At 47.6% G+C, this 26,925-nt stretch overlaps 1 protein-coding gene across 2 annotated transcripts in view; it reads left to right on the forward strand.

The window, feature by feature from the left end:
* Window positions 1-26,925, forward strand: part of LOC119382966 (head-specific guanylate cyclase) — a 231,646-nt gene that overhangs the window by 159,638 nt on the left and 45,083 nt on the right. For both annotated transcript variants that reach the window (XM_037650905.2, XM_037650906.2), the window contains exons 5-6: window positions 5,389-6,080; window positions 7,472-7,793. In XM_037650905.2, the coding sequence (XP_037506833.1) occupies window positions 5,389-6,080; window positions 7,472-7,793 (1,014 nt within the window). The remainder of the gene's footprint in view (window positions 1-5,388; window positions 6,081-7,471; window positions 7,794-26,925) is intronic.

The raw sequence follows: 26,925 nt of genomic DNA on the forward strand, positions 1-26,925 counted from the left end.
TACATTACGCTTTAAAAAAAGTACACCTGTTTACAATGATATCTGCTAAATATGGAAACAACGAACATAGTGACTATACGCAACGCATCTAGAAAATTTTACAAATGCTAAACACCCTTTTTGGATTCCAGACTGTTCGAATGACAGTGTAAAGTGAACGGCGTCTCGAACACTCAGTAAGCGCACACCATTTGTTGCAAAAGGATCAGGGTTACATTACCCACCCGTTCGGGTCAATTTATCGCATCGCGGTGAAGCGAGATGCAAACGCCACAAGGTCTACTGCGTGTTCAATCAAATGGAGGTGCTTCTCATCGCCGCCACACATAAAAAATAGTTCTGCATGTCTGTTAGGCTCGGAACCAGGGCCAACCATAAGGTGTCGTCTCGTAAAGACTGCGGCTCGCGCGGTCTACACAGAAGTGGACGGCACTGTACGTTCATTTGGCTGAAGTGTCCACCCTGTTTGAAGTCGTAACAGCTGTATTTTCTTCGAAGATGCGCATACGTTTAAAGACGAGACAAGAAGACAGAGTTGTGTGACTTTGTTCTAACAGCGGCGCTGTTTAAGCCTGGCGTAAGGTATATTACAGCGAAAGCTGTTATGAGATCATTTCAACGGCCGTTTTTGGTGGCGTAGTTGTCCGCCGCCGCCGCTGCCGCTGCTGCCGCCGCCGCCGGTGTCCTTAACCACTATGGCTCGAAATAAAAAAAAAAACGAAATAAGAAAAAATTTCCAGGATGGAACGGGGTTCAAACCTGGGCCCTCTGCGTGGAAGCCCAGTGTTGTACCTCAGAGCCATGCCGGTGCTTGGAACAGCCTTGCAAAACGAAGCTATACAGGCTTCATGTCAAGAAGGAACCACATTAACATATGTAATTTAGTGTGGTAGAAGACTGAAATAAAAAACCACGCACCATACAACGCAAATTCTGTAACCAGTCGTCACACAATGCGAATTGCACAACGAGTGGGCTGTTGGATGCTTCCAACCCACTACAAGGGGTTCTGCAATAATTCTTCATCGTCATCAGGCACAACACTAACAAAGTGCGCATAATGCCTTACATGTTTTTAGCGGGTACCACGGCTCTCCGTTGAATGACGAAAAATGGCATAGTGGCTGCTTCCCCACTTCACAGAAATTATGATTTATAGCGTAGTGGGTTCCTCGCAAGTGCACTTGCATTGGTTGCCAAGGAAGCCCATGAGCCCATCATCCATTTCCTCAGGGTCTCAATAAAGTTCTTCCCCCCTCTCTCTGTCTCTCTTTCTCACGTCAATGTATGTTATATTGCATGGTGGGAGTTAAATAGCGACCGGGCGTCACCCAATGCGAATTACGTAACTGGTGAGCCGTTTAAAGCTTCCAACGCATTACAAAGGGCTGAGCCACCATTCTTCATCGTCATCAGTCGTCACGTAAGCAAAGTGCACATAATGCCTTACATATGTGTAGCTAGAACCTCGCTTCTGCGCACAATGACGAATAATGGCGTTGTAGGTGCTTCCCAATTTCACAAATATTGTGATTTATGGCGTAGTGGGTACCTTGCTAGTGTACTTGTATTAGTAGCCCCAAGAGAGTTTACAACGGGTTCTAGAAATGCCGCTCTTCCAGCTTTCGCTGTGACTGTGCTGCGCTTTCCGCGCAGGCCTGGCATTTTTTATGAAATAGACTTCATAATGTGTGTCCACGCGGGCATTGTACAGGATGTGGAAGTAGTTAACAAGATCCGATGCAGTGACCATAAAATGGTAAGATATAGAATTCAACTAGACTTGAGGAAGGAACGGCAGTAACTGATACGCAAGAAGCCGATTAATGAACTAGCTCTGAGAGGGAAAGTACAGGAATTCAGAGTTTAACTTCAGAATAGGTACGCGGCTTTAACCGAGGAAACCGACCTTAGCGTTGACGCAGTGAATGATAATCTGACTAGTATCATTAAGGAGTGTGCAGCGGAAGTCGGGGGTACAGTCGTTAGACAGGACAGGTTAGACAGGAGAGGACAGGACAGGACAGGTTAGCTGGTAAGCTATCCCAAGAGACGAAAAACCTCATTAAGAAACGTCAAGCCATGGAAGCCTCAACTGCAACAGACAAACTAGAGCTGGCGGATCTTTCGAAATTAATCAATAGGCGTAAAGTAGCCGACATAAGAAAGTATAATATGGAGAGAATTGAGCTTGCTCTAAAGAACGGAAGAAGCCTCAAAGCTATCAAGACAAAACTGTGCATAGCAAAAATCAGATGTATGCATTAAGGGACAAGGAAGGCAAGGTCACAACCAATATGGATAGAATAGTTGAGGTAGCGGAAAGAGTTCTACAGAGATCCGTACAGCAGCTGAGACAGTCAGGATGATAACGTAAGAAGCACCAATAGCCCAGAGGAATCTGACATCCCACCCGTATTGACAGAAGAAGTAAAGAAAGGCCTAAACGGAATGCAAAGAGGCAAAGCCGCTGGTGAGGATCAGGTAACATCAGACCTGTTGAAAGACGGTGGAGAGATTATGTTAGAAAAACTGGCCACCCTGTATACGAAGTGTCTCTCGACGGGGAAGATACCAGAATCTTGGAAGAATGCAAACATCATCTTGATCCATAAGAAAGGGGACGTCAAGGACCTGAAACATTACAGGTTCATCAGCTTACTGTCCGTTGTCTACAAGCTATTTACAAAAGTAATTGCTAACAGAACTAATACGACATTAGAGTTCAATCAACCAAAGGACCAGGCAGGATTTCGTACAGGCTTCTCAACAATAGACCATATTCATACTATCAATCAGGTGATAGAAAAATGCGCGGAATACAACCAACCCCTATATATAGCCTTCATAGATTACGAGAAGGCATTTGATTCGGTGGAGACATCAGCAGTCATGCAGGCACTGCGGAATCAGGGCATCGACGAAGCCTATATAAGCATAATAGAAGAAATCTACAGCGGATCCACAGCCACCATAGTCCTCCATAAAAATGCGACAGAATCAAAATAAAGAAGGGCGTACGACAGGGAGACACGATCTCTCCAATGCTATTCACCGCGTGTTTACAGGTGGTTTTCAGGGCCCTAGATGGGGAAGAATTAGGGATAAGAGTTAATGGAGAGTATCTCAGTAACCTGCGATTCGCTGATGACATTGTATTGATGAGTAACGCGGGAGACGAATTACAACTCATGATTACTGAACTGGATACGGAAAGTAGAAGAGTAGGTCTGAAAATTAATATGCAGAAAACTAAAGTAATGTGGAACAATCTTGGCAGAGAACAGCGCTTTGCGATACGGGGCGACACACTGGAAGTTGTAAAGGAGTACGTCTACTTAGGACAGGTAGTAACCGCGGAGCCGAACCATGAGAGTGAAATAACTAGAAGAATAAGGATGGGATAAGGCTCATTCGGCAAGCATTATCAAATCATGAATGGTAGTCTACCACTATCCCTCAAGCGGAAGGTATATAACAGCTGCATCTTACCGGTACTTACCTACGGAGCAGAAACCTGGAGACTTACAAAGAGGGTTCAACTTAAATTGAGGACGATGCAGCGAGCGATGGAAATGAAAATGATGGGTGTAACCTTAAGAGACAGGAAGAGAGCAGAGTGGGTCAGGGAACAAACGGGGGTTAAGGATATCATAGTTGAAATCAAGAAGAAATGGATATGGGCCGGGCACGTAGCACGTCAGCAGGATAACCGGTGGTCATTAAGGGTAACTGACTGGATTTCAAGAGATGGCAAACGCGTGAGGGGTAGACAGAAAATTAGGTGGGTAGATGAGATTAAGAAGTTTGTAGGTATAACGTGGCAGCAGAAAGCACAGGACCGGTTTGATTGGCGGAACATGGGAGAGGTCTTTGCCCTGCAGTGGGCGTAGACAGGCTGATGATGATGATGATGAAGGTATAATCCGCGGACTAGAAAAACCTCGCCGAGCGATGACGTCGCTTCCAGAACACGTGCGCATGAACCGGAACGGGCTCTCTTCGTCCTCTTCTCCATCGTCGTCGCCTTCCTCATCTCCTGCTTCGCTCCCAGAACACGTGTGCCGATTTCTCCAATAACTCTGATGGGCCAGACAACGAGTACAGAGAGAGAGAAAGAAAGAGAGAAAGAGAACTTAAGATAGAGAAAGAGATAAGTTATAGGGGAAAAATATTTCTTCGCGAGGCGGGATTTGAACCCGTGTACCCACGATCCGAAGCCGAGCGTCTTGACCACTCGGCCATCCAGGCACGCTAGCAGAGCATAACATAGCCTTGTATAGTATAGTATAGCAAGAGTGTGGAAAAGGGATGTGAGGGTGATAGGAGGGAAAGGAGGAGGGGAGAGGGAGTAAATCATAGCATAATAAGACAGAGAGAAACAGAGAGAAAGAAATAAGGAGCGAGAAATGGGGAGAGAGATCGAGAGAGGGAAGAAAGAGGGAAAAAACACAGAAACATGGAAAGACAAAGAAAAAAAAAGAAATAGATAGAGAGAGCGAGAGAAGAAAGAAATAGAAATAGACAGAGACAAAAAAGACATACACAGAACACGGAGAGAAGAGAGAAAATAAAGAAAGAGAGGAAGAAGGAAAGACAAAATTTGCAAGCTTAGCAAAACAGCAACAACCAGGACTACTTAGGTGCCAATCAGCTCCGCTGTATCTTTAGCGTTGCGCCTCCAGTGCAAGATACGCTGAACTTTTTTTTTTTAATTTCCAAGAGTGATACAGGCACCTTTCGCTGAAGCTTTCCACAGTTGGCTGTACCGTATGGACACATAACCTAAAAGGTACTGGAAGGAAAGAGCGAGAAAGAGAAGATTAACCCTGCACTGGGGAAGGAGTAAGGGGGCACAGTAAGGCAAGGAAAGAAAAAAAGAAAGGGTTAAAAACACGAAGAAAAAACGCACGCACACACAAAAATATGAAGGGACGCGATGCACATTTATCGTGCCGCCTGAGATCGCTTAGCAGAGGAGAAGAGTGCATAATCCTGTAGCTTTTCGAGTGGACATGCGCACATGGACGTGTGCGCACCTACATTCGAAATTAGAAGCGTGAACATTGCTAAACCTGAGCATGATAAAGCTTGGCATGTAACAATTAAACGATCCGTGGAGGGCATGGCACCGGTATGTGGAAAGTCTGCTTATTTCCATCGCTTCACTAGTGACCGGAGTCGACGACGCCGGCGGGATGGAGAAAAGCACCGCAACTCAATCTTGGTGGTGCAAGGTCCCTATAGCTTAACAATACGCTATGTTTTGGGCCAGTTTGGTGCATAGCTGCTTGCAAAGACATGGCGCAAGGTTACAAACGTGCAGAAACCTCGTACCACGTCTTTCAAGTTCAAGTCACTATAACTCATTGACGTGCTCCTTCTCAGGCCTGGCCCTGGACGCCGTCCTGGAGAGCGCCGGCGAGGCGCACGCTTCCTCCACCCTGGACTGGCACGGCAACGCGCTGCGCTTCCTGGGAGGCTCGCTGGCCGACTTCCTCGTCAACCTCGAGTCGCTGCACGTGGTCCTCGAGCGCGCACACCTGCCCCTGCGGGGCGGCCGCCTCAGCGGAGTGCGCGAGGAACACGGCCGCCTCGTGCTCCAGTGCGCGTCCAGAGGCGAGCCGCTGCTCAGGCTGCTGGCGGGCACGCTGCGCCGGCTCGCCTCGCAGCTGTTCCAGCTCAGCGTGCGCGTCAGCGTCGCCGGCTCCAAGGGGCAGCAGGCTACGCTCGTACTTCAGCCGGAGGGGAGCCCGGCGCTGACGCTGTCCGCGCCGGCCGGTGGCGTGGCGGCTGCGCCCGTGGCCAGCGCAAACCCGGAGGACCTGGCCGTGTCGGTGGCGACCTTCTGCCGCGCGTTCCCTTTCCACTTCATGTGCGACCGGCAGCTGAAGCTTACGCAGCTCGGCATGGGGCTGGCGCGTATATTCGGCGGCCGCGGCCGGGCCAGCACGCTGCCGGCGCTGTTCACGTTCGTCGAGCCCCGGATAGAGATGCGCTTCGACCACGTCGTGGCAAACATTAACCTGCCATTCCTGCTGCAGGTGCGCGATGACGCCATCAAACACGAAAGGTACAAGGTGAGCGAGTGTATTCACGCTCCGTCCTTGTTGGTGACTTAAGCAGACTTCGTCCTTGGTCTAATTCAGGAAAATTTTCCTGTGAGATATTTCTCAGTCATTGGCTGCCTTCGCGAAGAATGCATACACATAGCTAAGATTTGATGCTGGCGGAAAACTCTGGAAAAAACGTTTTTTTGTAAATATTGGTTCCGATGCTCTATTCATAGTTTTTTTTCTTTTAGAAGTACGGTTTTCCAATAGCCAGCTACTTTCACTTATAATATGTTCGACGTCAGGAGAGGACGGCATTTCCTCCGATCAGCAACTTTATACCGTAACAAAATTTCGGTAAATACAAGCCCTGATGTCTGTGGAACGGCTATGCCGGCCCCCGAAATTGCCACAGATGTCTTGACCTTTAGAAGCACTTGTTAAATTCCTTAATACGCCATGATTCACTCTTCTGTTCGCGTGCACTACTCTTGGAAATGCTGGTAGGCAGTGGTAGCGCTAAGGTTACCTCTTATGTGCTGCAGTGGTTTCCTGCTCCTATACCTAGAGGTCTTGTTGGAAAAATGCGTTTTCGAAAAAGATCGGTTAGCTTATCAATGAACGCGCATCTGAAATAAGCGTAAATGTATGAAATCATTCAGGCTGATTGAAAGTCCATAGCACTTCATTATCTCTTCGTGCTTCTCGACGCGACCAGGTCCATCGAGCTCTCCTTAATTTTAATCAACCAAACGGATCTGGCCATCCGTTTATAGAATTTTTTGTGTTTTTTACTTACTTTTGTCCAAATGTACGTAATTTTCCTTCTTTAGTCTTCAATCCTCTTTCCTCTTTCTCTCCTCCTATCTTCCTTTCCTCTATCTCTTGCTTCCTCCCGAAAGAGTAGGCAGGCGTTGTGCCCCTCTAGGTGGATGCTGTGAGCCTGCTCTCTCCCTCTTTCCTGTGTGCCTTGTGTATCTGTGTGTGCATATCAATAACAATAATATGCTCCTGTTTTTCTTCTTCTTCTATTATTATTATTATTATTATTATTATTATTATTATTATTATTATTATTATTATTATATTGTTAAAGTATGTGGAACATGATAAGAACAAATAAATTAGCCAGATACGCGCTGCCTTGGCAAATCCTAGCTCTCAACGTGTGTGTGTGTGTGTGTGTGTGTGTGTGTGTGTGTGTGTGTGTGTGTATGTTGTGTGTGTGTGTGTGTGTGTGTGTGTGTGTGTGTGTGTGTGTGTGTGTGTGTGTGTGTGTGTGTGTGTGTGTGGGTGGGTGGGTGGGTGGGTGCGTGCCTGCGTGCGTGTCAGTGAGCGACCGACCTACCTACCTTCCCTGAACGTTCCTTTATCACACGACGTCCTTGTCTGACCGAGGGGCTCCCACTCGCTCTCAGGGCATGGAGATCAAGGGCCAGATGGTCCACTGTCCGGAGTCCCGCGCACTGCTGTTCCTGGGCTCGCCCGTGGTGGACGGCGGCCTGTCGGCCATGCTGCGCCGCGGCCTCTACATTTCGGACGTGCCGGTTCATGACGCCACGCGCGACATTCTCCTCGTGGAGGAGCAGAGTCGCGCTCAGGACGGCCTCAAGCGGCGCATGGACAAGATACGCGCCTCCATCCAGGAAGCTAACCTGGCTGTCGAGGAGGAGCGACAGAAGAACGTCGACCTTCTGCACCTCATCTTTCCGCCAAGGGTGGCGCGGAAACTGTGGCTCGGTGAGTTAAAGCTCACTCATCAATACCTTGACTTTGGCGAGTTGGTACATACTCGGACGAATGCAGCTTGACTGACAAATATACACAGACAAATATACACAAGCGCTCGTCGGTGTCTAACGTTGGCGCTCGTCAATGTCTCTCTGTGTCATCTGTCTTCGTCTAAGTCACGTTGTATTCGTCCGATCACTCGCCACGGTGCCCGCGGCGTACCCCTGAGTCTTTCTCTGACAGGTAACTGAACAAGTGCTTAAGAGTTTATTCTATGCCGCAAGTTATGAGAACTCGTTGTGCAGTGAGTGTAGCTGCTGCGAACGTTTCGATGAGAGGGCTTGTTTTTGTCCGGGCAGCTATTTATGGCAGCTGCATCTCATAACAATCGAAATGCCCCCTCAGGATAACATGTACAAACTGTCTAATGACTAGAGACCGGATTTTAGGCAAATGCCTATTTTGTTCCTTGCATTCCTATCGTGCCACTTCGATATATGAGCATGAATTAGAGGTTAAGAAGGGCTCTTATAGTGTTTTTATAGTGCCTATAAATGCCTATTTTTGGGGTTCGTGCCTAAATGACTATAAGTGTTATAAATGCCTATTTTCAAAAACGGCGCCAATATGAGCACTATTTAACCCCAAATTTCGCTTTCGAGTGCAGTTTGAAACCGTTATTCGTGTTACCGGGCAAAATTGACCTCTTAAAGCTCTATGGGGTTCAACTTAGCCCTCTTGTTCAACGAACTACCGGAAAAACAACCGCTAGCAGCAGTGAACCTGAATGGAAGCCCGTCTCAGCGTCTGCAGGGCATTGCGTAGAGGGAAATAAAGATGGGAATCGGAAAGAAGAAGAAGAGGAGAGTGGCGTCCATTGCCGAGGACGCGGCGTGTGGTTTGTACAGTCATTTGTCCAGTCCAGTGTCCGCAAGGAAGTCTAGAACAGCCTTGAAGACCCGGGTGTGGTGGTGGGCACGGAACAGGAGGTCCTTCTGTGTAGCCGCGGGAAGGTGGAGAACGAATGCGAAACCGCGGACCGTCAGAGGAAAGGAGGGCTTCGATCAAAATAAATAAGAAATGTGATGCACACACGGCTTCTGTTTTCTTTGTAATTTACTTCTGAAAAGGCCGCTCATGAGGTCACATAAGAAATTGCAGTGAGACACTGGGAGTTGTTGCGTGCCCAATGAAGAGCGTTTTACCACGAGAATGTTTCAAATTGGTTCATAATGAGTCGGGAAACCGTAATGCGAGAAGGCGATCTTAAGATTCTTGCCACTAGCCCCGTGTAGCCTTCGCAAGCCAAGTTCCTTCCCTGCCCTCTTCAGTATCAGAGACGTAGGATCACATGACGCAGACGCATCAACACGTCATGCACACGCAAGATGACGTGCGCATGACGTGCCAGGGCCAGCTCGTGAACGCGATCGCTGTTGTGTCGTTTCGGCGCTCGTTTCTGTGGGATGGACCCCTCTGTGCGCGCACGTTTGGAGAGGCTGGCTCGGATCATGTATCGTTACTGCGATAGACCGCGTCGCACAGCTAGAACTGCTGTAAGGGACGATGCACCAAAAAGGCGCCAAGCGTTGTCGGTGCTGGCATCGGCACGACGCGGGAATGGCGAGAACACGAACGCATGCGAAATTGAGGCAGATTAGTCTGGCATCTCGCTGCGATTAAAAGTAAAAAAGAAAAAAAAATTGGTGACGCTTGCACTAAGCCGCGCAAAGCTCGAAACAGCGAAACGGGACGATTATGAAGACTCATCTGGTTGCTTCTAGGTTGTTTATAGGCCTTAGCTAGGTGATGAGGGTTGTTTCTACATTCATACTCAGCGTAGAGAGGTTCGAGTTAAACAGGACAGTCACAGGCACGACACGGATGTCCAAACTCCCGAGACAGAACCTCGCGCTGAAACCAAGCGTTCGCACCTCTCATATATCAACGGGCACGTCTTCGTTGACGTAGGCCTTCCATCACTTCGAGGTCTTCTCGCAGCCGCCGTTGCCTTTCCCGTTCCCTAGTATTCTCTCGTTGTACGTACTCAGGGTCTTCGGCTCGCCGCCATCGCTTCTCAGCCATTTGTTGGGCTAAATGTTGCCTTCTTCATCTTTAGTTCACCAGTGGTGAGTAGTAGGATTTACCCAATTGCTGCGGCACATACCCGTTTACGATGATGATAGTTTTCTGGTAAGCCCTGGCACATATTCGTTTTCTGGTAGGCCGCACAGATTACAGCTAGCCTTAACAGCATCGCTATTAAAAGGCGCGCAAATTCCGTTTCTGTGTTTTATTATTTCTCTCAGCTTTCGGTCATCCATTCAACCAACAGATTAAACAAATTACACATGTCGTCTCCAGGGGCGTAGCCAAGGTGGGGGGGGGGGGGTTGGGGGGTTCAAACCCCCCCCAAAATTTTTTAGTTTTGCTTGCGTATATATTCACGCATACATACAGACGCACGCACGAACATACATAAAGTATGGCTGAACCCCTCCCGAAAAAAATTTCTGGCTACGCCCCTGGTCGTCTCGAATACTTCTCGCAGCGCCATGTGCTATTGTTAGCGACGTCAGAGACTCAGAGCTTCAATGTCTACACAGGTGAGCGACGTAAGAGCACAGATAACTACGCAGGACTACTGGTTGTTGTACGTCAGCCCTTCCATCTTGGGGCGCGCCCCTACGAGAAAAAGGGCAACGGCGTTCAGTTTGAAATTTCACATCTTTCGGCGGCGCGTTGCGTTGTAAACATTGGCAGACGAGATCGTGAGCGCACAGTGCACGCATTACAATTCTCAGCTTGAAATGCTCAAACATGATGAGGGGCCCTTCGGGGTGTTCACCAGTAGGAGAGAAATTGACCCTACCCGATTAGCCCCGGCTATTACAAGGCATCCCTCCCTTCTGGTCTTTTAGCGGTCTGGGTATCTGCTCCTGTGCTGCCCTTCTCAGACACCGAAAAGAAAGAGACCCAGGAGTGTATTGATTCCGCGGTGGGCACTTGACTCACCATGCTAGACAATAAAAGGAGAGACCATGTTCTGCGAACCGTGCAGGACAAGGGACAATTGCATGGCTATGTTGAACCATTGGCGCCTTTGTGCCATCATAAACAACATTCCTGGCTTTCCTGTCGTATATGCAGGTCGGGCAAGTCTTGTTTGAAATTATTTGAATTTATGTAAAAATTTATTGTGCCTATATTTACGATTTTGGAGGCCTAAAACGGTGTGTTGCCTGCCTATTTTTGGCGCCTAAAACGCGCTTTTTTAGTGCCTAAAAATCCGGCCTCTACTAACGACCCCCATTACAAGTTACGCGGCCTGCGCCGTCACGTAACTTGTAAGAAAAACAACAACAACAAAAAACACGAGAAATACTCTTGTCGCAATGTTGGCTACAGCGACATTCTCCGTTTAGCGACTTGTCATCACTTCAAGACTCCATCTTCCCTTGAAATTATGTCTTGTTTTGATTCCTATGTCACAATTGGCACTGTCAGCCAGTTCTGTCAGGAAGATATTGGATTTCATAAAAAGCAGCAGATTTGCTCATGGAACAATGTACAGTCGCCAGCAAGCTTAACTCGAACATTCCGCAGCGTGTCCTGAAAAGGTTTGATTGACGCCAGCGCCGCGTAGCTTTCGGTTCTGTTGCCGAGATGTTACTAATGCATGCCGACACTATCCAAGCACACCGATGTATTATCTCGGCAACAGCGCCCAGGGTTTCGCGGCTGGCATCAGTCAAACCAGTCCAGTCACGCTGCGGAGCGTTCGAGTTGAACTTGCTGACGACTGTACAATGTTTTCACGTAAGTAAGACCAGATCAGAGCCGTAAAATTGAGCTGCTTTAGAAAACTTGTTGTCAGGCCTTTTACATAACGGATATCATGGGACTTTTGGCCTCGTTCCTCTGCGATTCGCGATGCTACGTTTGAAAGGTGCTGCGGGGCTTCTTGAGGTCCACTAACTTATATATGACCGCCTCTAGCAGACCGTACGATGGACGCTTGTGTATGTTATTGAGGAGGGGGGAGTGCATATTGTGAACTTTTTATTGCAATAGCAACTATATGGACACTCTCGGCGGATTTTTACCGTCGCCGTCATGTCCCGGATATGTATATAGACGTATATATATAAAAAAGCGCAAAGAAAAATAAAGCAGAAGAAAAAAATTCTGAAGCACCCGACCGGGGATTCGAACCATCGACCCCTCGCTCCCCCAGCCCGCTGCATTAGCCAACTCAGTCGTGCCCCATGCATGCGCCGGCGAAATAACGGCGAGCTATTAATATACATTTACCGCTCCGAGCACGCATCTGCAAAGCAGCGAGCGCGGAGCGTCGGCGTCGCGAGGCGAGAGAGGGGGGGGGGGGAAACTAGAGCACGCATCTGCAACGCAGCGAGCGCCTCCGCGCCATCTAGGGATCTTTCTGACAACTAGAGGTGGCTACGACAGCGCCATCTAGTGAACACTCCAAGAACTAGAGGTGGCTACCTACTACTACTACTACATACTACAGAGGAGGGACAGACCCACACCCAAAGGAGCTTCGCCCCTAAAAGAAATATCTAAGAGCGTCTGATTCTCCATTGTCTACACTTGCAGAGGCAACGCTCCTTAGTATCGAAGCTTGGGCGTGTTGGTTAGACATCGGAGGGGATACAGCGCAAGAGAGAGAGAGAGTGGTTCGTGAAAGAAATGAAAAGGGGCGCTATTTTCTGCCTCCCGTCGTGGGGGCACGGCTCAGCGCCCTTAGGAATGGGGAAGGGGAAGTAAAGATGATAGAAGAAAGGAAGATAGAAGGAGTGATTAGCGTGGCAGGAGTGTCTTGCCAACGAAGGCGAGAGCACGAAGCCAAAGGGCTCGTCTATAAGGTGGCGAGGTCCGCAGAAGCCGCAAACTCGAGGAAGGCTCGCAGGGCTTGTAGCTTTGACCGTGCGGGAAACAGAAAGTCCTCCACCGTTGTCGCAGGGAGACCGAGCAGGCGATAGCGGCGCGCCATCAAGCGTCGTTCAGCGGCCAGGGCAGGGCAGGCGCAAATTAGATGTTCCAAAGTTTCGTCGTCGCCGCCTCTGCGGCACGCAGGCGATGAGCAGTGACCCTTGGAAAACATGCGTGCCGCAGGCCAAGCGCTGCCGGTCCGCGCAAGAGAAGACGAGGACGAGGACATGCGTGATGCGCCGTCTGCGTCGCCTTTCTTGTCCTCGTCTTCTCTTGCACTGTATCCCCTCCAACGCTCCTTATATTCTTTCTATTTGAAAACTGCCCTTGAGACGCGCACGACAAAGTGGCCTTTTTCTGTACCCACTCGTGATGTGGAAGGAAAAAAAAAAACATGAACACCGGGCACACCTTGCATCAGACGCCCCCGTGTGGTAGGAGACGCAGGGGGTCACTCCACGCGCCGCAGTTTAAAATAAATATCGAAGAGCGCCTGATTCTGCATTGTCTACACTTGCAGCGCGTTGCTCAGGTACAAAGACGTAACAACTGTGACAGTTGTTAGTTCACGCTTGCCCTGCGCATGCATGTGCGTTCTTTTCGGGCGTCCTTCCTTGTACGAGTTCAGCGGCGCGCTGCAAGTATCGAGCTGCTTCTCGTTTTTCGTGTGACATCCCAAGTTCTTGCTTGCGCATTCATTGCTTCGCCCTCGCGGCGAAACTATGACTTTTCAGATGCGAAGTATCTTAAGGCCGAGCTCAATCCGGTGGTGTGCGGCGTGGCCACCCTTACTGCGCATGCGCATACCCTCTCCACACACCTGCTCTCCACTCATCCTCTCCACTTTCCCTCTCCACATTCCCTCTCCGCTTCCCCTCTCCACTTTCCCTCTCCGCTTCCCCTCTCCACTTTCCCTCCCCACTTCCCCTCTCCCATACCCCTCTCCCCTCCCCGTTTCCACTCTTCCTCTGAAACGCGGGCTAGACATGCCGAAATTCTCTCCTGCGCAACGCCGCGATGAGCTCGAGCGCATGCGCGTCCCCTCCCCTTCTCTCTCCCCTCCTACGCTGCCCCCCTCTCGCCCGCCTGTCGACCGCGTTCCCCGCTCGCCCTGTGAGAATTAAAGGGGCCCTGCAACACTTTTCGAGCATGCTCAAAAAGCGCTGCCGATCGGTAGTCGAGGCTCCCGAGAACACGCGAGCCAAATATTACAGCGATGCGCACGACCCGGAATTTACAATAAATTCTCAAAGTCAGCTGAAAATCGCTCCCTCTTCTCTCGACAAATGATGTATTAGTCCGCAAAATATGACGCGATTGTCGGCAGTTCCACCATTGGCTGATGTTATAATCACGATAACACCCTCATTATTACTTTCGTTGTTATTTTGAGTTCAATAAGTAGATAATATGTATGTTTATATTCTGTTATCGCGTTAAAAACACCGAACAATCATTAATATTAGCACTTCCGGTCTCACCGACAGCTCGTCTGCTCGTAGTTGCGTGGTTCCGTTTTCTTCGCCATGCGCAGTGCCGAAAACGTGAATATTTCTGTGCTTTTGACCATCGCCGGTTGCCGTTGAGAGTGGCAGCCGTTCGAGTGTTGCCTCGTCAGCTGAGAACTGCATCGTCGGCACGTTCTCACGACCGACCGAGGCACGGGCGCAGCGTGTCTCCGATAACAATGCTGGCGTCCGGTAATGGTGGTGCTTCGGGGTCGTCTGCCGATGCTATAGTGTACTAGAATAATTTCCTAGTGACGCGTCTGAGAAGGAGCGCGCGTGCCCGTTTGTGTAGACGCCACCAGGCGCCGCCGCTGCGCCTTTTTCTAGTCGTCTGCTAGCGTAAATGCCGCAGACCGGCGGATTCATTGCAGTTCGGGACATCGCCTACAGCAGTATCTATTCGCATTTTCTTATCATCCATTTATACAAACCCATCATATGAGTAACTCTGCATGTTTTGCTTCCATTGCGCAATACCTAGCACAACATTTAAATCGCATGCTCATCATGCTCATCGCAAACTACACAAAAGTGCTCAGCAACGTATACGCTGCGTTGCTATGCCAGAAGGCGTACGATGAAATAACGGCCTCGACGGACGCATATTGATGGTGGCAAACTTTTCGTGATTTATTCTCGGTTACAGAAACGCAGCTAAACAAGATTATTCCGGCGTTTCCTTACCCCATTTTACGGCGTGCAATGAGACGTACTACATGGAAGCATCCCACATGTAAGCGTCCGGAGAAAAAAAAAGTCATCCACCATTTTTTTTTTTTTCACAAGAACTACGACGTTGAACGTAGCGTCGCAGGGGACGCGCACGAGGCAAGCAGCTGCAAAGCGCGTCTGAACCGGCCCAAACCGGCGCGAACTGGCTCCGCGACTAGAAAAAAGCGCAGCAACGCCACCAGTGGCGTCTACTGGCGTTTGCTTCAACCGGCCTATTCTCCCTGCCTCCTGGACGCGTCACTATAGTCGGTGACAGCCTAAGAATAAATATAAGCTCCGCCCACGAGGCCGCATCGCTCATATTTTGCGCGCCTCCGCGCTACAAACGAAGTAGTTCCTAAACAATGGCAATAATTTTCACTCGTATAAACCATATTTTGCAATACTGCACTGATAGTGAAATAAAGAAAGCAAAGCTAGATAAAATAAATTGTGAAGGCACGCAGTTCAGCGTACGTATTATGATATTAAAACAAAGAATGCCAGATTTAACATAACATTTAAAATAAAGGAATAGTTATTTTACGGTTTCACAGAACAAAACAGGGACATTAGTCACATTTAATAAGGTCGTTTGTAATTTTTTTGCGAAACTCTCGCCGCCAGCTTTCTTCACTGTCTGCTATAACTATGGCAACTGTGACTCAAAGCGAGGTATGGCGAAGTGGTGCGAGATCGCCTTTGCGAATTTCGACTCCCGTGTTGCCGTAAATACCGCATTTCCGTTTCTAGTCGCCGTGCTTGTCATTCTGTTTGAGGAAAACGCCAAGGCTTTATTTGACGCCTTGTTTCAACGAAATAAAAGCGTGTAGCACACGTGGCGTTTAAGTGCGGGGGCCATTGCATGCGTTGCCGTTACGTTCACGCCAAGGAGGTGTACGCGGCTAAATTGGCATTGACTGTAAGCTTTACGTGGGATTGTTTCTCGCTTCGACAACTTGCACTGGCACTGTCATTACCCCTTAAGCCCTTGAACGTTCAAGTTTTAAGTTATTATTTATTACATACCTGCGTCGCCCCAGTCGGCATTAAAGCTGGGGGGCCCACTTTTGCCAGAAGAGGGGCCCCTGCCTTCTATATATGTGTGTCTGTGCGAAGGTATATATATCTATACGTAGATTGTGAAGAGGCTGTCATTTGTTGCCGTAAGAGAAATAAGAAAAGGATACACGCTTCTCAAAAGACAGTTTATTTGTCAACGTTTCGATCGGAGACCGATCTTTATCAAGGCAAAATTTACGAGGCTTCGATGCGCTTTTATAGCATCGTCCTCCGTGCAGGTGAAGCGACACAAAAAAAAATAAATAATAAAAAATGTAGAAATGAAAATATCAGTAGCCAAAAGACCACAAATATACACTCGGGCATAGAAAAAGCAGGTGAATCCTCGAAGAAAACAAAGGAAAACATGTAGATGTCTATATAGATAATCTCGGTGGACATAATCAGTAAGTACATTCCTTTCGTACATTGTCAAGCCCCACCTCTCCGTCTCCCCCCTCCTCATTTGTTCGTGAAGCATAGTGAGGGGGTGAGGCTTCACAAGAAGGGATAAGCGCTTAAAAAAAAGGTCTATGCACTATAAGCTTCAAGAGTTTAATATAAACAAATTATCACTGCGTAATACATGCACACAATACACGCGAAATGCTAAAAAACGCACGTTAGACAAAAACAAGAATTCCAAATATGGTATCGTGAAATATGATGCAACGCAATTAAAAACAAAAGCTTTTTTTCATTCAATAATAGTTTTAGCGGTGTCACTTCAGTTACGATCACGAGACATGCAATCTACGTGTCACGGCGAGCCCATCATTTCACGGTTTGTAGCCAACGATTACCTCGCACGGCGTTCTTATCGCAAGGCGTTCGTGCATCGAGCGCGATACTTACGCGACGGGCACTTCAACCTAACACATCATTCTGGGCTGGTGGAACTAAATTCCGTTGAGACGACGCAACTGCGCAAATAGGCACACGTCATATAATTACAAACGCACCAGGTGACACAGATATCTTCTTATAAATCGCACACCACTGCATATTCTCCACACCTGGTTTGTTTACTTTCGCATTGTGTTGCGCTAACGGGCTATGTTGGTCGCTTTCTTTCTCTCACGCTTCGTCCCCACTACGTCACAGCACGGCACACATCACGAAAGATCACCAAGGTTCCCACGTTGCGAGCTCCAAGTAACACGCACACGCACATGTGGCAACGCTAGTGCCATGGCTTTTGCGGGTGGTAAATCATACACAGACGCGCACATTCCGACTTCACTTTCACCTCACTTACACGAATGAACGCGACGACAATCGCCGATGTGGTGACCCTCAGGCGATAAACTTGGTGTATCCCAGCGATGGAGGGAACACACACCGTGTTGCAACTTCACGCAGCCGAAACAACGCAACGCGCTAAAGCGTCGTAAAACACTCCGAGCTGCTGCGGCTTCGGTGCACTTCAAACGCGGCACATTCACAAGCTACTACTGCATCGGATGACGACCGGCGAGGACGATGCCCGGTACGTGCGAATAACAGCAGGAAAATAGCTTCTTCTGGAAGAAATAAACACCGCAGGAAATTCGAAATGACGGATCTTGGTCTCGATGCAGCGGTACCTCGCCTCTCGTTGCGAACGGCGCCATGTTGCATTTTTTATTGGTTCGTCTTAACCCTTACGTCATGGTAAAGAGCGGCCGTAGTTGGACGCGCATAATACAAATGGACAGCGGTACAGTTTACTTTTTATTCTTAGCTTGTCACCGACTATAGAGAAAAAATCACGAACTTTGAACATCTTGTAGTTTTTGAAGATACGTAGCTGGTAGCGAAACTCAGAAATTTCGGAATTAATGAGTAGGACAACTGAACAAGACCTCTGCGATAGCGCAAGCCTGGTTTTTTCGAAGCTCAACACACAAAAATAGATTTCATACACATTTTTCTGTTAGGCACAGTTTAACATACAAGTGCACTTCGAGGGGGCGCCACGATCGTCAAAATGTTTTTCGAGCAAAAATATTTTACCACAATACTCCATGTGGCACAGGAAAAACGCTCAAATTTTATCAGCAAAATCTGCGATGTGCGAGCACCACGTCAGGGTTACTTGACATGGAATGACCCATATATATATAAAGGCCAACCTTGGCATGGTAGAATCCTTTCCCTGCGACACACTCGCAGATCACGAGAACGAGGTTTGAGGACTTTAAGCGTAGCGTAGATATTAATGTTAAAAAAGGCCAAATAAAGAAGCCACCTGCATTTAATTCGTCTTATGGACTAAAATAACGTTCTTCCGATATCACGAAGCTTGTCTTGGGCCGTCTGACAACTTCCGACTGAGGCTGCTTGCCGCGTGTGTGAGTGCAGACTGCAGGCGATGGGCTGACGCCGACCTGTACTGCAACGGTGAAGCCTTGGCTATGCATGTTTGTTTGTTGGTTTGGTTGGCAATGCAGGACTGTCCTTATGCATCACAAAAATGGCGAGGGTAAATTTCACGTCTCGGGCACCATAATATACAGTAACTGCACAACGGCATTGGGAAAAGAAGGGCAATGTTTGCAAATAGATAGAAATACTCTACGTTTTGCGCTAGGCTGATTCGTACATGAAGGAAGACAAGAAGCTTTACCATCTGATGTGCGGTGCAATCAGTATTGGCTATTTGGATCGAAGTACGCTGAGCGCCATCACAAAGTTCTGTTGTGAGGCGACAACGGTGAAGCGAGGGATCTCACCTTACCTCTGTACATAGAAAATAAGCAGCGTTAGAGAAAAGCATCGAACTGTGTACGGCGTTTAGACCATTGTTCCAAGAAGCGACTCCTGAGGCTAGAATCGTAAAGTCGCCTAAGGAGTACTTTTTTCAGCGCAGGCATTGTTTGCAAAGAAATGGAACTGAGACGAACAGTCAGTAAGCAGCAGCTAAACAATATAGGCCCAAGTGTTACAATAAACAGCGCACTATCATGCACGCCGATTCACATTTTGGCTCACTTCCGTCGCAGTGATTGCTCCTGCGCGTAAATAGATTCCTAGGTTGAAGCCGCTACCACCCAGTGCACGAGTCAGGACTGAGGGCGCACCCTAGACCGAGTTTCGTATTGGTGCCACTGGACAAGGCTGGAGAAGGGCCCTATATATGAATATCGCCAAGCGATACTTCATAAGCTTAGAGTAAACACGTCTTTTACTCTAAACTGAGCGCGCCGATTCGAACTTTACATTCGTGTAAGCGTGGCCTAACCTTCAAAGCCTACAACAACAAGCATTCTCTGTGAGCAGAGCCACTGCGGCAGCATGTCGCTAAACTCGCGCCCGTCCTCAACCTCTACGAAGCACCATTCCCAAAGCACGCGCCGACAAAAACCGAGTTAGGGACAGACAAAGGTACATTTTCTGCCTGTATAGCGCCCATGGAACAAAACAAAATATTCAGAAAGAGGGCGAAGACAACAGGACAAAGACAACAGGACAAAGAGGACCATGGTATGTTCCTGTCATGTTTCACTACTTCCGTGTCTTATTCTTCGGAAGTAGTAGAAAAGCCCCAACGCCTATAAGAGATCAAATTAGTGCAGCCTCCTGCCATAGGTTCTCCTGTCAGCGTAGTGCCACTCACGGCGCAAGAACGCAGCTCCCATCGCTGCCTCCATAATGCGACGAAAGACGCAAGAGGCTTTGCGTACATGAGGACGTCGTTACTGATTTGCGCTTGCTTGCTCGCAGATACGAAGTTACTGCTTCGGTAGACAAAGGTACAGATGATTTCGTTCTACGTGGCGGACATGACAGACAGCTAGGAGTCTCGACTTCTCGGAGAGTACCTCTAGCTAGAACCGAATCAGGGCACCCCACCAACTAGGCGGGTTGGGCTACTGTAATTGGAATACGGAGCGCCACTTATGCCGACATTTTCGTTCTCCTTTCGTAATGCGCGTCGCAGAGGTAAGTGCTTCTCGCAGGTGAACGACGGTCTAGTCGTTTCGCTAGAAGGCTTATTACCTCAGAGAGAACGCTGTGGAGAGGTTAGACATTGAAGAATGATTGGATGTGCCGATAATGATAGCTCCATGGTGTAGCAAAGCCGCTGCCATAAGCATCAAAATTTTCTGTAGTTTTCAAGGGGCAGCACAAGTAACACTTGACTCGGCCCGCCACGGTGGTCTAGTGGCTGTAGTGACCGACTACTGACCCGAACATCGCGGGATCGAATCCCGGCCACGGCGGCCGAATTTCCAAGGAGGCGAAATGATAGAGGCCCGAGTAATTGGATTTAGATGCATGTTAAAGAACAAAAGTTAGCCCACATTTCCGAAGACCTCCACTACGGAGTCCCTGATAATCGCATCGCTGTTTTGGGACATCAAACCCCAACAATTATTATTTGTAACACTTGACTCCTACAGCAAGAAAAACGTATTTCTAGAGCAAGATGTCTTGCTTGCTTTCTGCAAGACGTTATGATGTCCTGCATGCTATATTTATAAACTAGGTGCAGATTATCGCTAAGGCAACAGTGATTACCAGCCCTAACTCTTACGTCACCATTTGACATTTGACCTGTCCCGAAACAGCAGCACTAAATGGTGAATTGGCGTACTCTATCCCTCAGTCCAGAAACATCAACACATGGCTGATGCCGAATGAATGGGACCATACAGACAGACACCTAAAGAGGTTCAACTCTTCTTTTAAGGCGAAAGCCTTATATTCCTCACTAAACACGAAATTTAATCGTCGGCGTCGGCGTCTCGCATCCTGTGGTGTCGGTAACGAGTGGTGCAAAAAGTCATCATCACGTGATGACGTCACCATATGACGTCATCACGACGTCACAAATTATGGCGTGACGTCATGTGACGTAAAACCACATAATGACGTTGTAGCGCCCTCCTGTGGGCGGAGAAGAAAACCGGAAAGCTCGCGACTTCAAGAGAAGAAAATAAAGACGGCGCTTTGCAGTGGCACGTAAACCACGGCTCGTGTTCCCTGCTGGCGTCGATTCTGGTTCAGCCGTCTCGTCCCTGCGCTCCTGTAGCATAAGCCTACATCGTCATCACATGACATCGTAGCTTGGTCAAAGTGGGCTGATCACGCAGGCAGTGTAAAACCAGGTGAGGTGCCTCCGACCCTGGAGGCAGTGCGAAGCCACACTAGGTGCACAAAGATTTCTGAGGGTGGCGGGGCAGGATAAATACATTTAGGGAGCCTACATGACCGGCCGTTCATGGCGGCTTCGTAATACATTGACTGAGAAGAGAACGAAGATGGCTTTCGCCTTCGAGTCGTCTTAAGTGAATGCACAAGGGACCCTGTGATTTTTATTTTTTATATAAATTAAAATAAATATATGTAAAACACCTGAACATGAACCAGAAACATGCAGCGTGTATGGCAGTACTTTTAATTTATGTATTTCTTATTTATCATACAAGTATCATAACAAAAAATTGGAGCAGGCTTGAGCTTCGCCTGCAAGAGTAGAACGCGATAGCGTAATCGGGCCCCGTGCGCACCGCCTTCTCAATCGCTGGCCTGGCTTCAGTTCTCGGTGCCTGCCTGAACCGTGCCGTAAGGAAACGAATGACTGTGCGCGTAAGGTTGGCCGTTTGAAGGTATTATAGAATGCCTACCGCAAGTACACTTGTCAAGTGCCCACTACGCCATACTGCTTCCTTTTGTGAATTAGTGAAGGGCCCACTAGGCGTCCGTAAGGCAACACGCGAGCCTACGCAGCTGCTCACTTTGTTTATGCTTTTGCAGCTGATTATGAATAAATATGTCCCAGCGGTAATGAATGGGCCTTTAAAACATCCACAGCGCAATTGTGATGTTTTGACGCCTGATGCGATTCTACACTTTTGTCACGCAATATTACATGCGTGAAAGACAGTCCTTCCACTACATGGCATTCATGTAGTGTTTTTTTTTTTCCCGAAGCCGTTAAAAAAAGCGTGGTTCTTTGGTAGGAAACCTGCTTGCCACGCAGACGGCCTAGATTCGATTCTCACTCGAACCTCAGATGTTTATCTAATTTATTTGCATCTTTCTCGGTTTTCCTGTCACGGACAAGATGATGATTTTTCGCTCACAACTAAACACACCGACGCCGACACCAAAACCGGAATTTCTGCTAAACGAGATCTGTAACGCAATCGCGTTAAAATGACGGAAATGTTACGAAAAATTGAGGTCTAGAGAAGGCGGAATTTGACCACTGGCTCGCCTGTGGGCTCTGCTGATGGTGGTGCCCAATAAAAAAGAAAGACCAGGTTATGCACTCCTTCGTTGATGGTCGTAAGTTGAACATCCTCACTGAGGAGAATGTCTACAAACATCCAAGTACCGATGACAACCTAGACAGGTTATGGGACGCAAGTTTCGTTTCTTCCTTTGAATAAAAAAAAGACAGAGACCCTGGCATATATAAGTGGATGAACGAGATCGTGAGCAAACCACATTCATCACACCAGACGGGCGGGACGAGTTAACGGTACTTGTGGCCAGCGTTTCTTACGCACCTGCTAGGTTCCCGCGGAAGACAGACGTAGCGCTCTTCGGTCTAACTTAGCAGTACTGCCTCGTGTACCTTGATGATGAAGTGGACTTTTGCTGCTACCTCCGAACAGCAGGCTGGACAGCTACAGCCTGCGCTGAAGCACTCACTTCTGCAGAAATTTATCAAAACAGAGTAGTGTTACCCGCACTTACATGCTACGTGTTTTTTTCTCGACCGCGTCATCAGTTAGGCTTTAACCCTGCGAAGACCGGCCCGGTTCAACAGTTTCGGAACTAAGTGAGCAAGAAAGCCAAACGGTATTTTTCGGGACTCTATGCTTTTTTAAAGAAGGCTCATCAAACATGTCTCAAGGATTGCCGAACCACCAATTTTATTGACAAATGAAGATTAGATCGGATGCTGTGAATAAACTAAAAACGATAGGACTTGGAGCGCCTGCATGTTCTTGGGAATTTTGATGATAAAGCTCGAACAGAATGATAAGGCTGGCGGACCTTACTATTTGGTCATTTAAACAGACATTGACATGCCGTGAAATAATACATTGTAGTCTAAAATTTGTCTTATATCGGTAGCAAAATGACGAGAAAAGAGTCGCTGCATGCAATAGCCGTACTCTCATAGGCTGGGCTAAACTGCTGAACGAGAAAAAGAGAACGTCTCGGCGCATTATAGGCCATCGCTATGTTCGGAGTAAACGTATGTAGCAAATTATTTGAAGCTATTAGCAATCATCATTGGTTGTGGCGGCCGGCAACTTAAAGGACTCTGCTGGACCGCTTGTTAGATGTAATCTCACGCTACACGGTAATAATTCAAATCAAATGAAAAGTCCTGTCATGCGAAAAACGAAGTCGTTCATTTCTCCTGGAGCGCACTTTATCTTGTTGCCTTGATAGACAACGCCGCAAGTGATCCAACACCAGCAATCCGACGAGGAATTGCCCCTACTGTTCAGGTATCAGGGGACACTTTATCCGTTTCCTGAACTTTTTTCTCCGCGCTTTGTTGTCGTGTGTGCGAATAAATAGGGCCCTGTAGAAAAGGAAACTTCAAGCGCTGTACAGACAAATGCCGACTAGTCGTTTCTTTAGCTCAGCCATGTGAAGTATTGAACGCTCCTCACGGTGACCCAAGAGCTAAAGCTAGTTGGAACGCATTCAAACAAATTGTTGCTGTCCAAATTCTTTAAATTTGGACAGTGATTTATTTATTTAATGGAGGCTTTTATTTACTTCAATAAATAAATAAATAAACAAATAAATAATAACTAACTAAATAAATAAATAAATAAACGTGTGTCACGATGATCCATCAGCTAAAGTTTATTCGAACGCGTTCAAGGAAATTAATTGTTGTTGTCTAAATTTTTTGGATTTGATTCAACACTGTCTTAAATGAGCGGTTAGTGCTAAGTACGCAAAATACCACAGTTCAATGGTCAGCACATTAACGGAACTGCAAGGGATGTCGAAACACTGACCCCAATCAAGTGGCGGATTTTACCTCACATTCCTAGTGAACTCCTCCCTCGTAACCTAAATAAATCAAATGCGTTTTTCCACACCACGTAGCTCGGTTCCAATGCTGGTTCTTGTCTAGGCTGTCGTGTTGCGTCGTTTTTAGTTAACCTGGCAAAAGGAAAATAGGGAGCAAGCATTTGTGAGCTTGCTTCCTGTGGATACAATTGCCTCCTTGACATTTGCAGGCGTGTATCGTACTTACCAAATAGCAATCATAGCAATAAATCAGCGCGTTTTCAAAGTAAATTTTATGCGGTAGTTAACGCTCGTTCGTGTATGTGTTGTTGTGTTGTTTGCATTTCGTGCTATAGACCCGTAACAAATGGAAAGTCAATGAGCTTCATATTCCAACCTTTGACAACAAGGACTTCCATAAACGGGAAGTGGTTTTACCTTAACCAACAAGTGGACAAAATGGAAGCACCGTCAAAGCGGTGGTCAATCGCTTCATAGCAGGAGAAAGGACAGTGTTATGCGTGCCGTTGCGGGCGTGGGCGCTACGCGTAAGCGCGCTACGAGAACTCGCAGTCCTTCGTGCAGGAATGTCATTATAGTGACGCTCTGCATAGCTAGGGCTATGCTCCTCTGCGTAAACAATAATAAAGGCATGTGCATACAAATGGGGCAAACTCAACCACTCAGCAGCGGTCCACTAAAGATGAAGAAGAGAACACGAGGGCGGCGAACACCAATTAAGAGCATGCTCGATACGCCAAGCCCATGCGGCAAGCCAGACAAGGCGACGCATGTAGCTGAACGGAGGATGCGGCAAGAAAGACGGAAGTACCATGCTGCTCAAATAAAGGCTTTAGAGCATAGACTAAATTCAAAAGGAACTTTCAGCACAGGCATCTCGGATTCAGTTTGAGGGTGTGCGATCGGCTGTAGTTCCAAATTTTGTGGAGGCACACTGTCGTGTGCGAAGCAGCCTCGCTGGTCATTCACAATGATAGAGTGCAATGGCTCATGATGTGTGCTCATGCACTTGTCTCAGCAGTCAACTCTACCCTAGCCTATTCTATATTTATAAGCTCTCTAGATGCTAACACCACCGTTTGCTAACAACAGTGGTATTAACCACCTAGGTGCTAACCCCCCTCCCTTTCCCCCGCGTCTTGCCCGAAGGAAAATGCCCACTGCAGGGCAAAGGCCTCTCCCAACACGGTCCTGTGCCTGCTTCAGCTACGCTATCCGCGCGAACTTCTTAATCTCGTCTGCCCACCACACTCAGAGTCTGAGGAAAGACGAAAAACAGAAGGCACGTGCTGTGTGTAGGAGTGATGCAGAACTATTGCTAAATTGACTATCGATAGCATCGATAGTTTTTTTTAAACTATCGATAGTGTAGACAAACTATCAATAGTGCACTCGGCAGTACCATGGTTAAGATTACTAGCATTATTACTGCCACGCGTGTTTATTGCTTTGTTTTGATGTATTCGGGTTTCACCCACAAAGACTGCTAGCAATGCTTCACGCAGACCGCGCTGTAATGTTTCAGAAGCTTCACGATTGTTTGAGATCATTCTGTTAGGATTACGCACCGGACCCGAACAGTCATGTTTATTGAAGAGTTTACGCGAGCACCAGCGATAACGCTGGAAGGTTCGACGACTGATGTATAAAAGACGACGCTTTCCACCGATGATCAGATTACTCGACGGTCGACTCTTCTCGCCGTTATCAGTGCGCAGCCTGTATCGCTTGTATTTTGAGGTTTGATTTTCTGGGCACAATATCGCCCAAATAAAGACCTCCGTATTTCTGAGTACTGTTGCAGCATTCTTCACCGTCACAACCACGTGACAATACTATCGAAAGTGGTGTGAATAATGATGCTGTTGTGGGCCGCTCATATTGCCAAAATATTTGCGATAGCCTACCATCAGTTTCGCTTAAATTATGAGCAGTTCTTGGCAAAAGAAATAAATTATTTCCGCAGTGAAAATGGCGGCATATGTTCATCAATAAGCCAATAAATTCTCATCAAAAAGCAACCAGTTACACCTTATAATTAACAAACTTAGTTCATGATATATGTTTTTTTAAATTTTGAAATCATAAAATGCAATTTAAGTTTGAAGTCACGCAGTCCCATTACATGTAACGTCTTCCTTTCCGCTACAGCTGAACAGTTTTTATGATCATGTGTCAGCAAAGCACTCCGGTGAAGAACACAAGCATGTCAAGTTTCTTGCCCTTCAACCTGCTCCTCCGGCTCCCCTATGTACCACGCGCGCGTGGAACCAAGTTTATTCTGCAATACGTTTGTGCTGTTGATTTTATACTATCCATAGTACCATCGAATTTTTTACTATCGATAGCGCTATGGATAGTATTATTTACCATAGATAGTTCGATAGTGACTCAACTATTGATAGCATCGATAGTACCATCGATAATTCTGCATCATTAGTGTGTAGACTAAGCGAAGCCAAAAATTTATTGTGAGGGCGGGGGCGGGGGACGAGGTTGGGGGTCCGACACCTCTGTGTGCGTGTTTGTGCGTGTGTTCCTGTACTTATGCGTGTGTGTATATACATAAAAGAACATATGGCAGCTCAGCTACTGTGAAACCTGAAGAAGTGCGTAGCACGGGCACCCACCGGTTTCCGGTCGTAGAGTTCGGACCGCTCCGTTTATCACACCAACGACGACGTTAATGTTTGAGGTAAGCATGTACTATTTCCCCGGGACGAGTAGAATCTTGTTAGGCAGATTCGCAAAGTCTGTGTGCGACAGGTGCGCAACTTTTTGCTGAGCTTTATCGACTTCCTGTTTGTTACGGAAGTTGAGATACACGTCGTCTGCAGCGAGCTGTGTCAGGTTGTTTCTCCCATCTGATGTTGCGACGCAGCGCCGGCGAAGCGTAGGTGGAGAGG

Source organism: Rhipicephalus sanguineus, chromosome 2, assembly GCF_013339695.2.
Source record: "Rhipicephalus sanguineus isolate Rsan-2018 chromosome 2, BIME_Rsan_1.4, whole genome shotgun sequence".
NCBI classification, from domain to species: domain Eukaryota; kingdom Metazoa; phylum Arthropoda; class Arachnida; order Ixodida; family Ixodidae; genus Rhipicephalus; species Rhipicephalus sanguineus.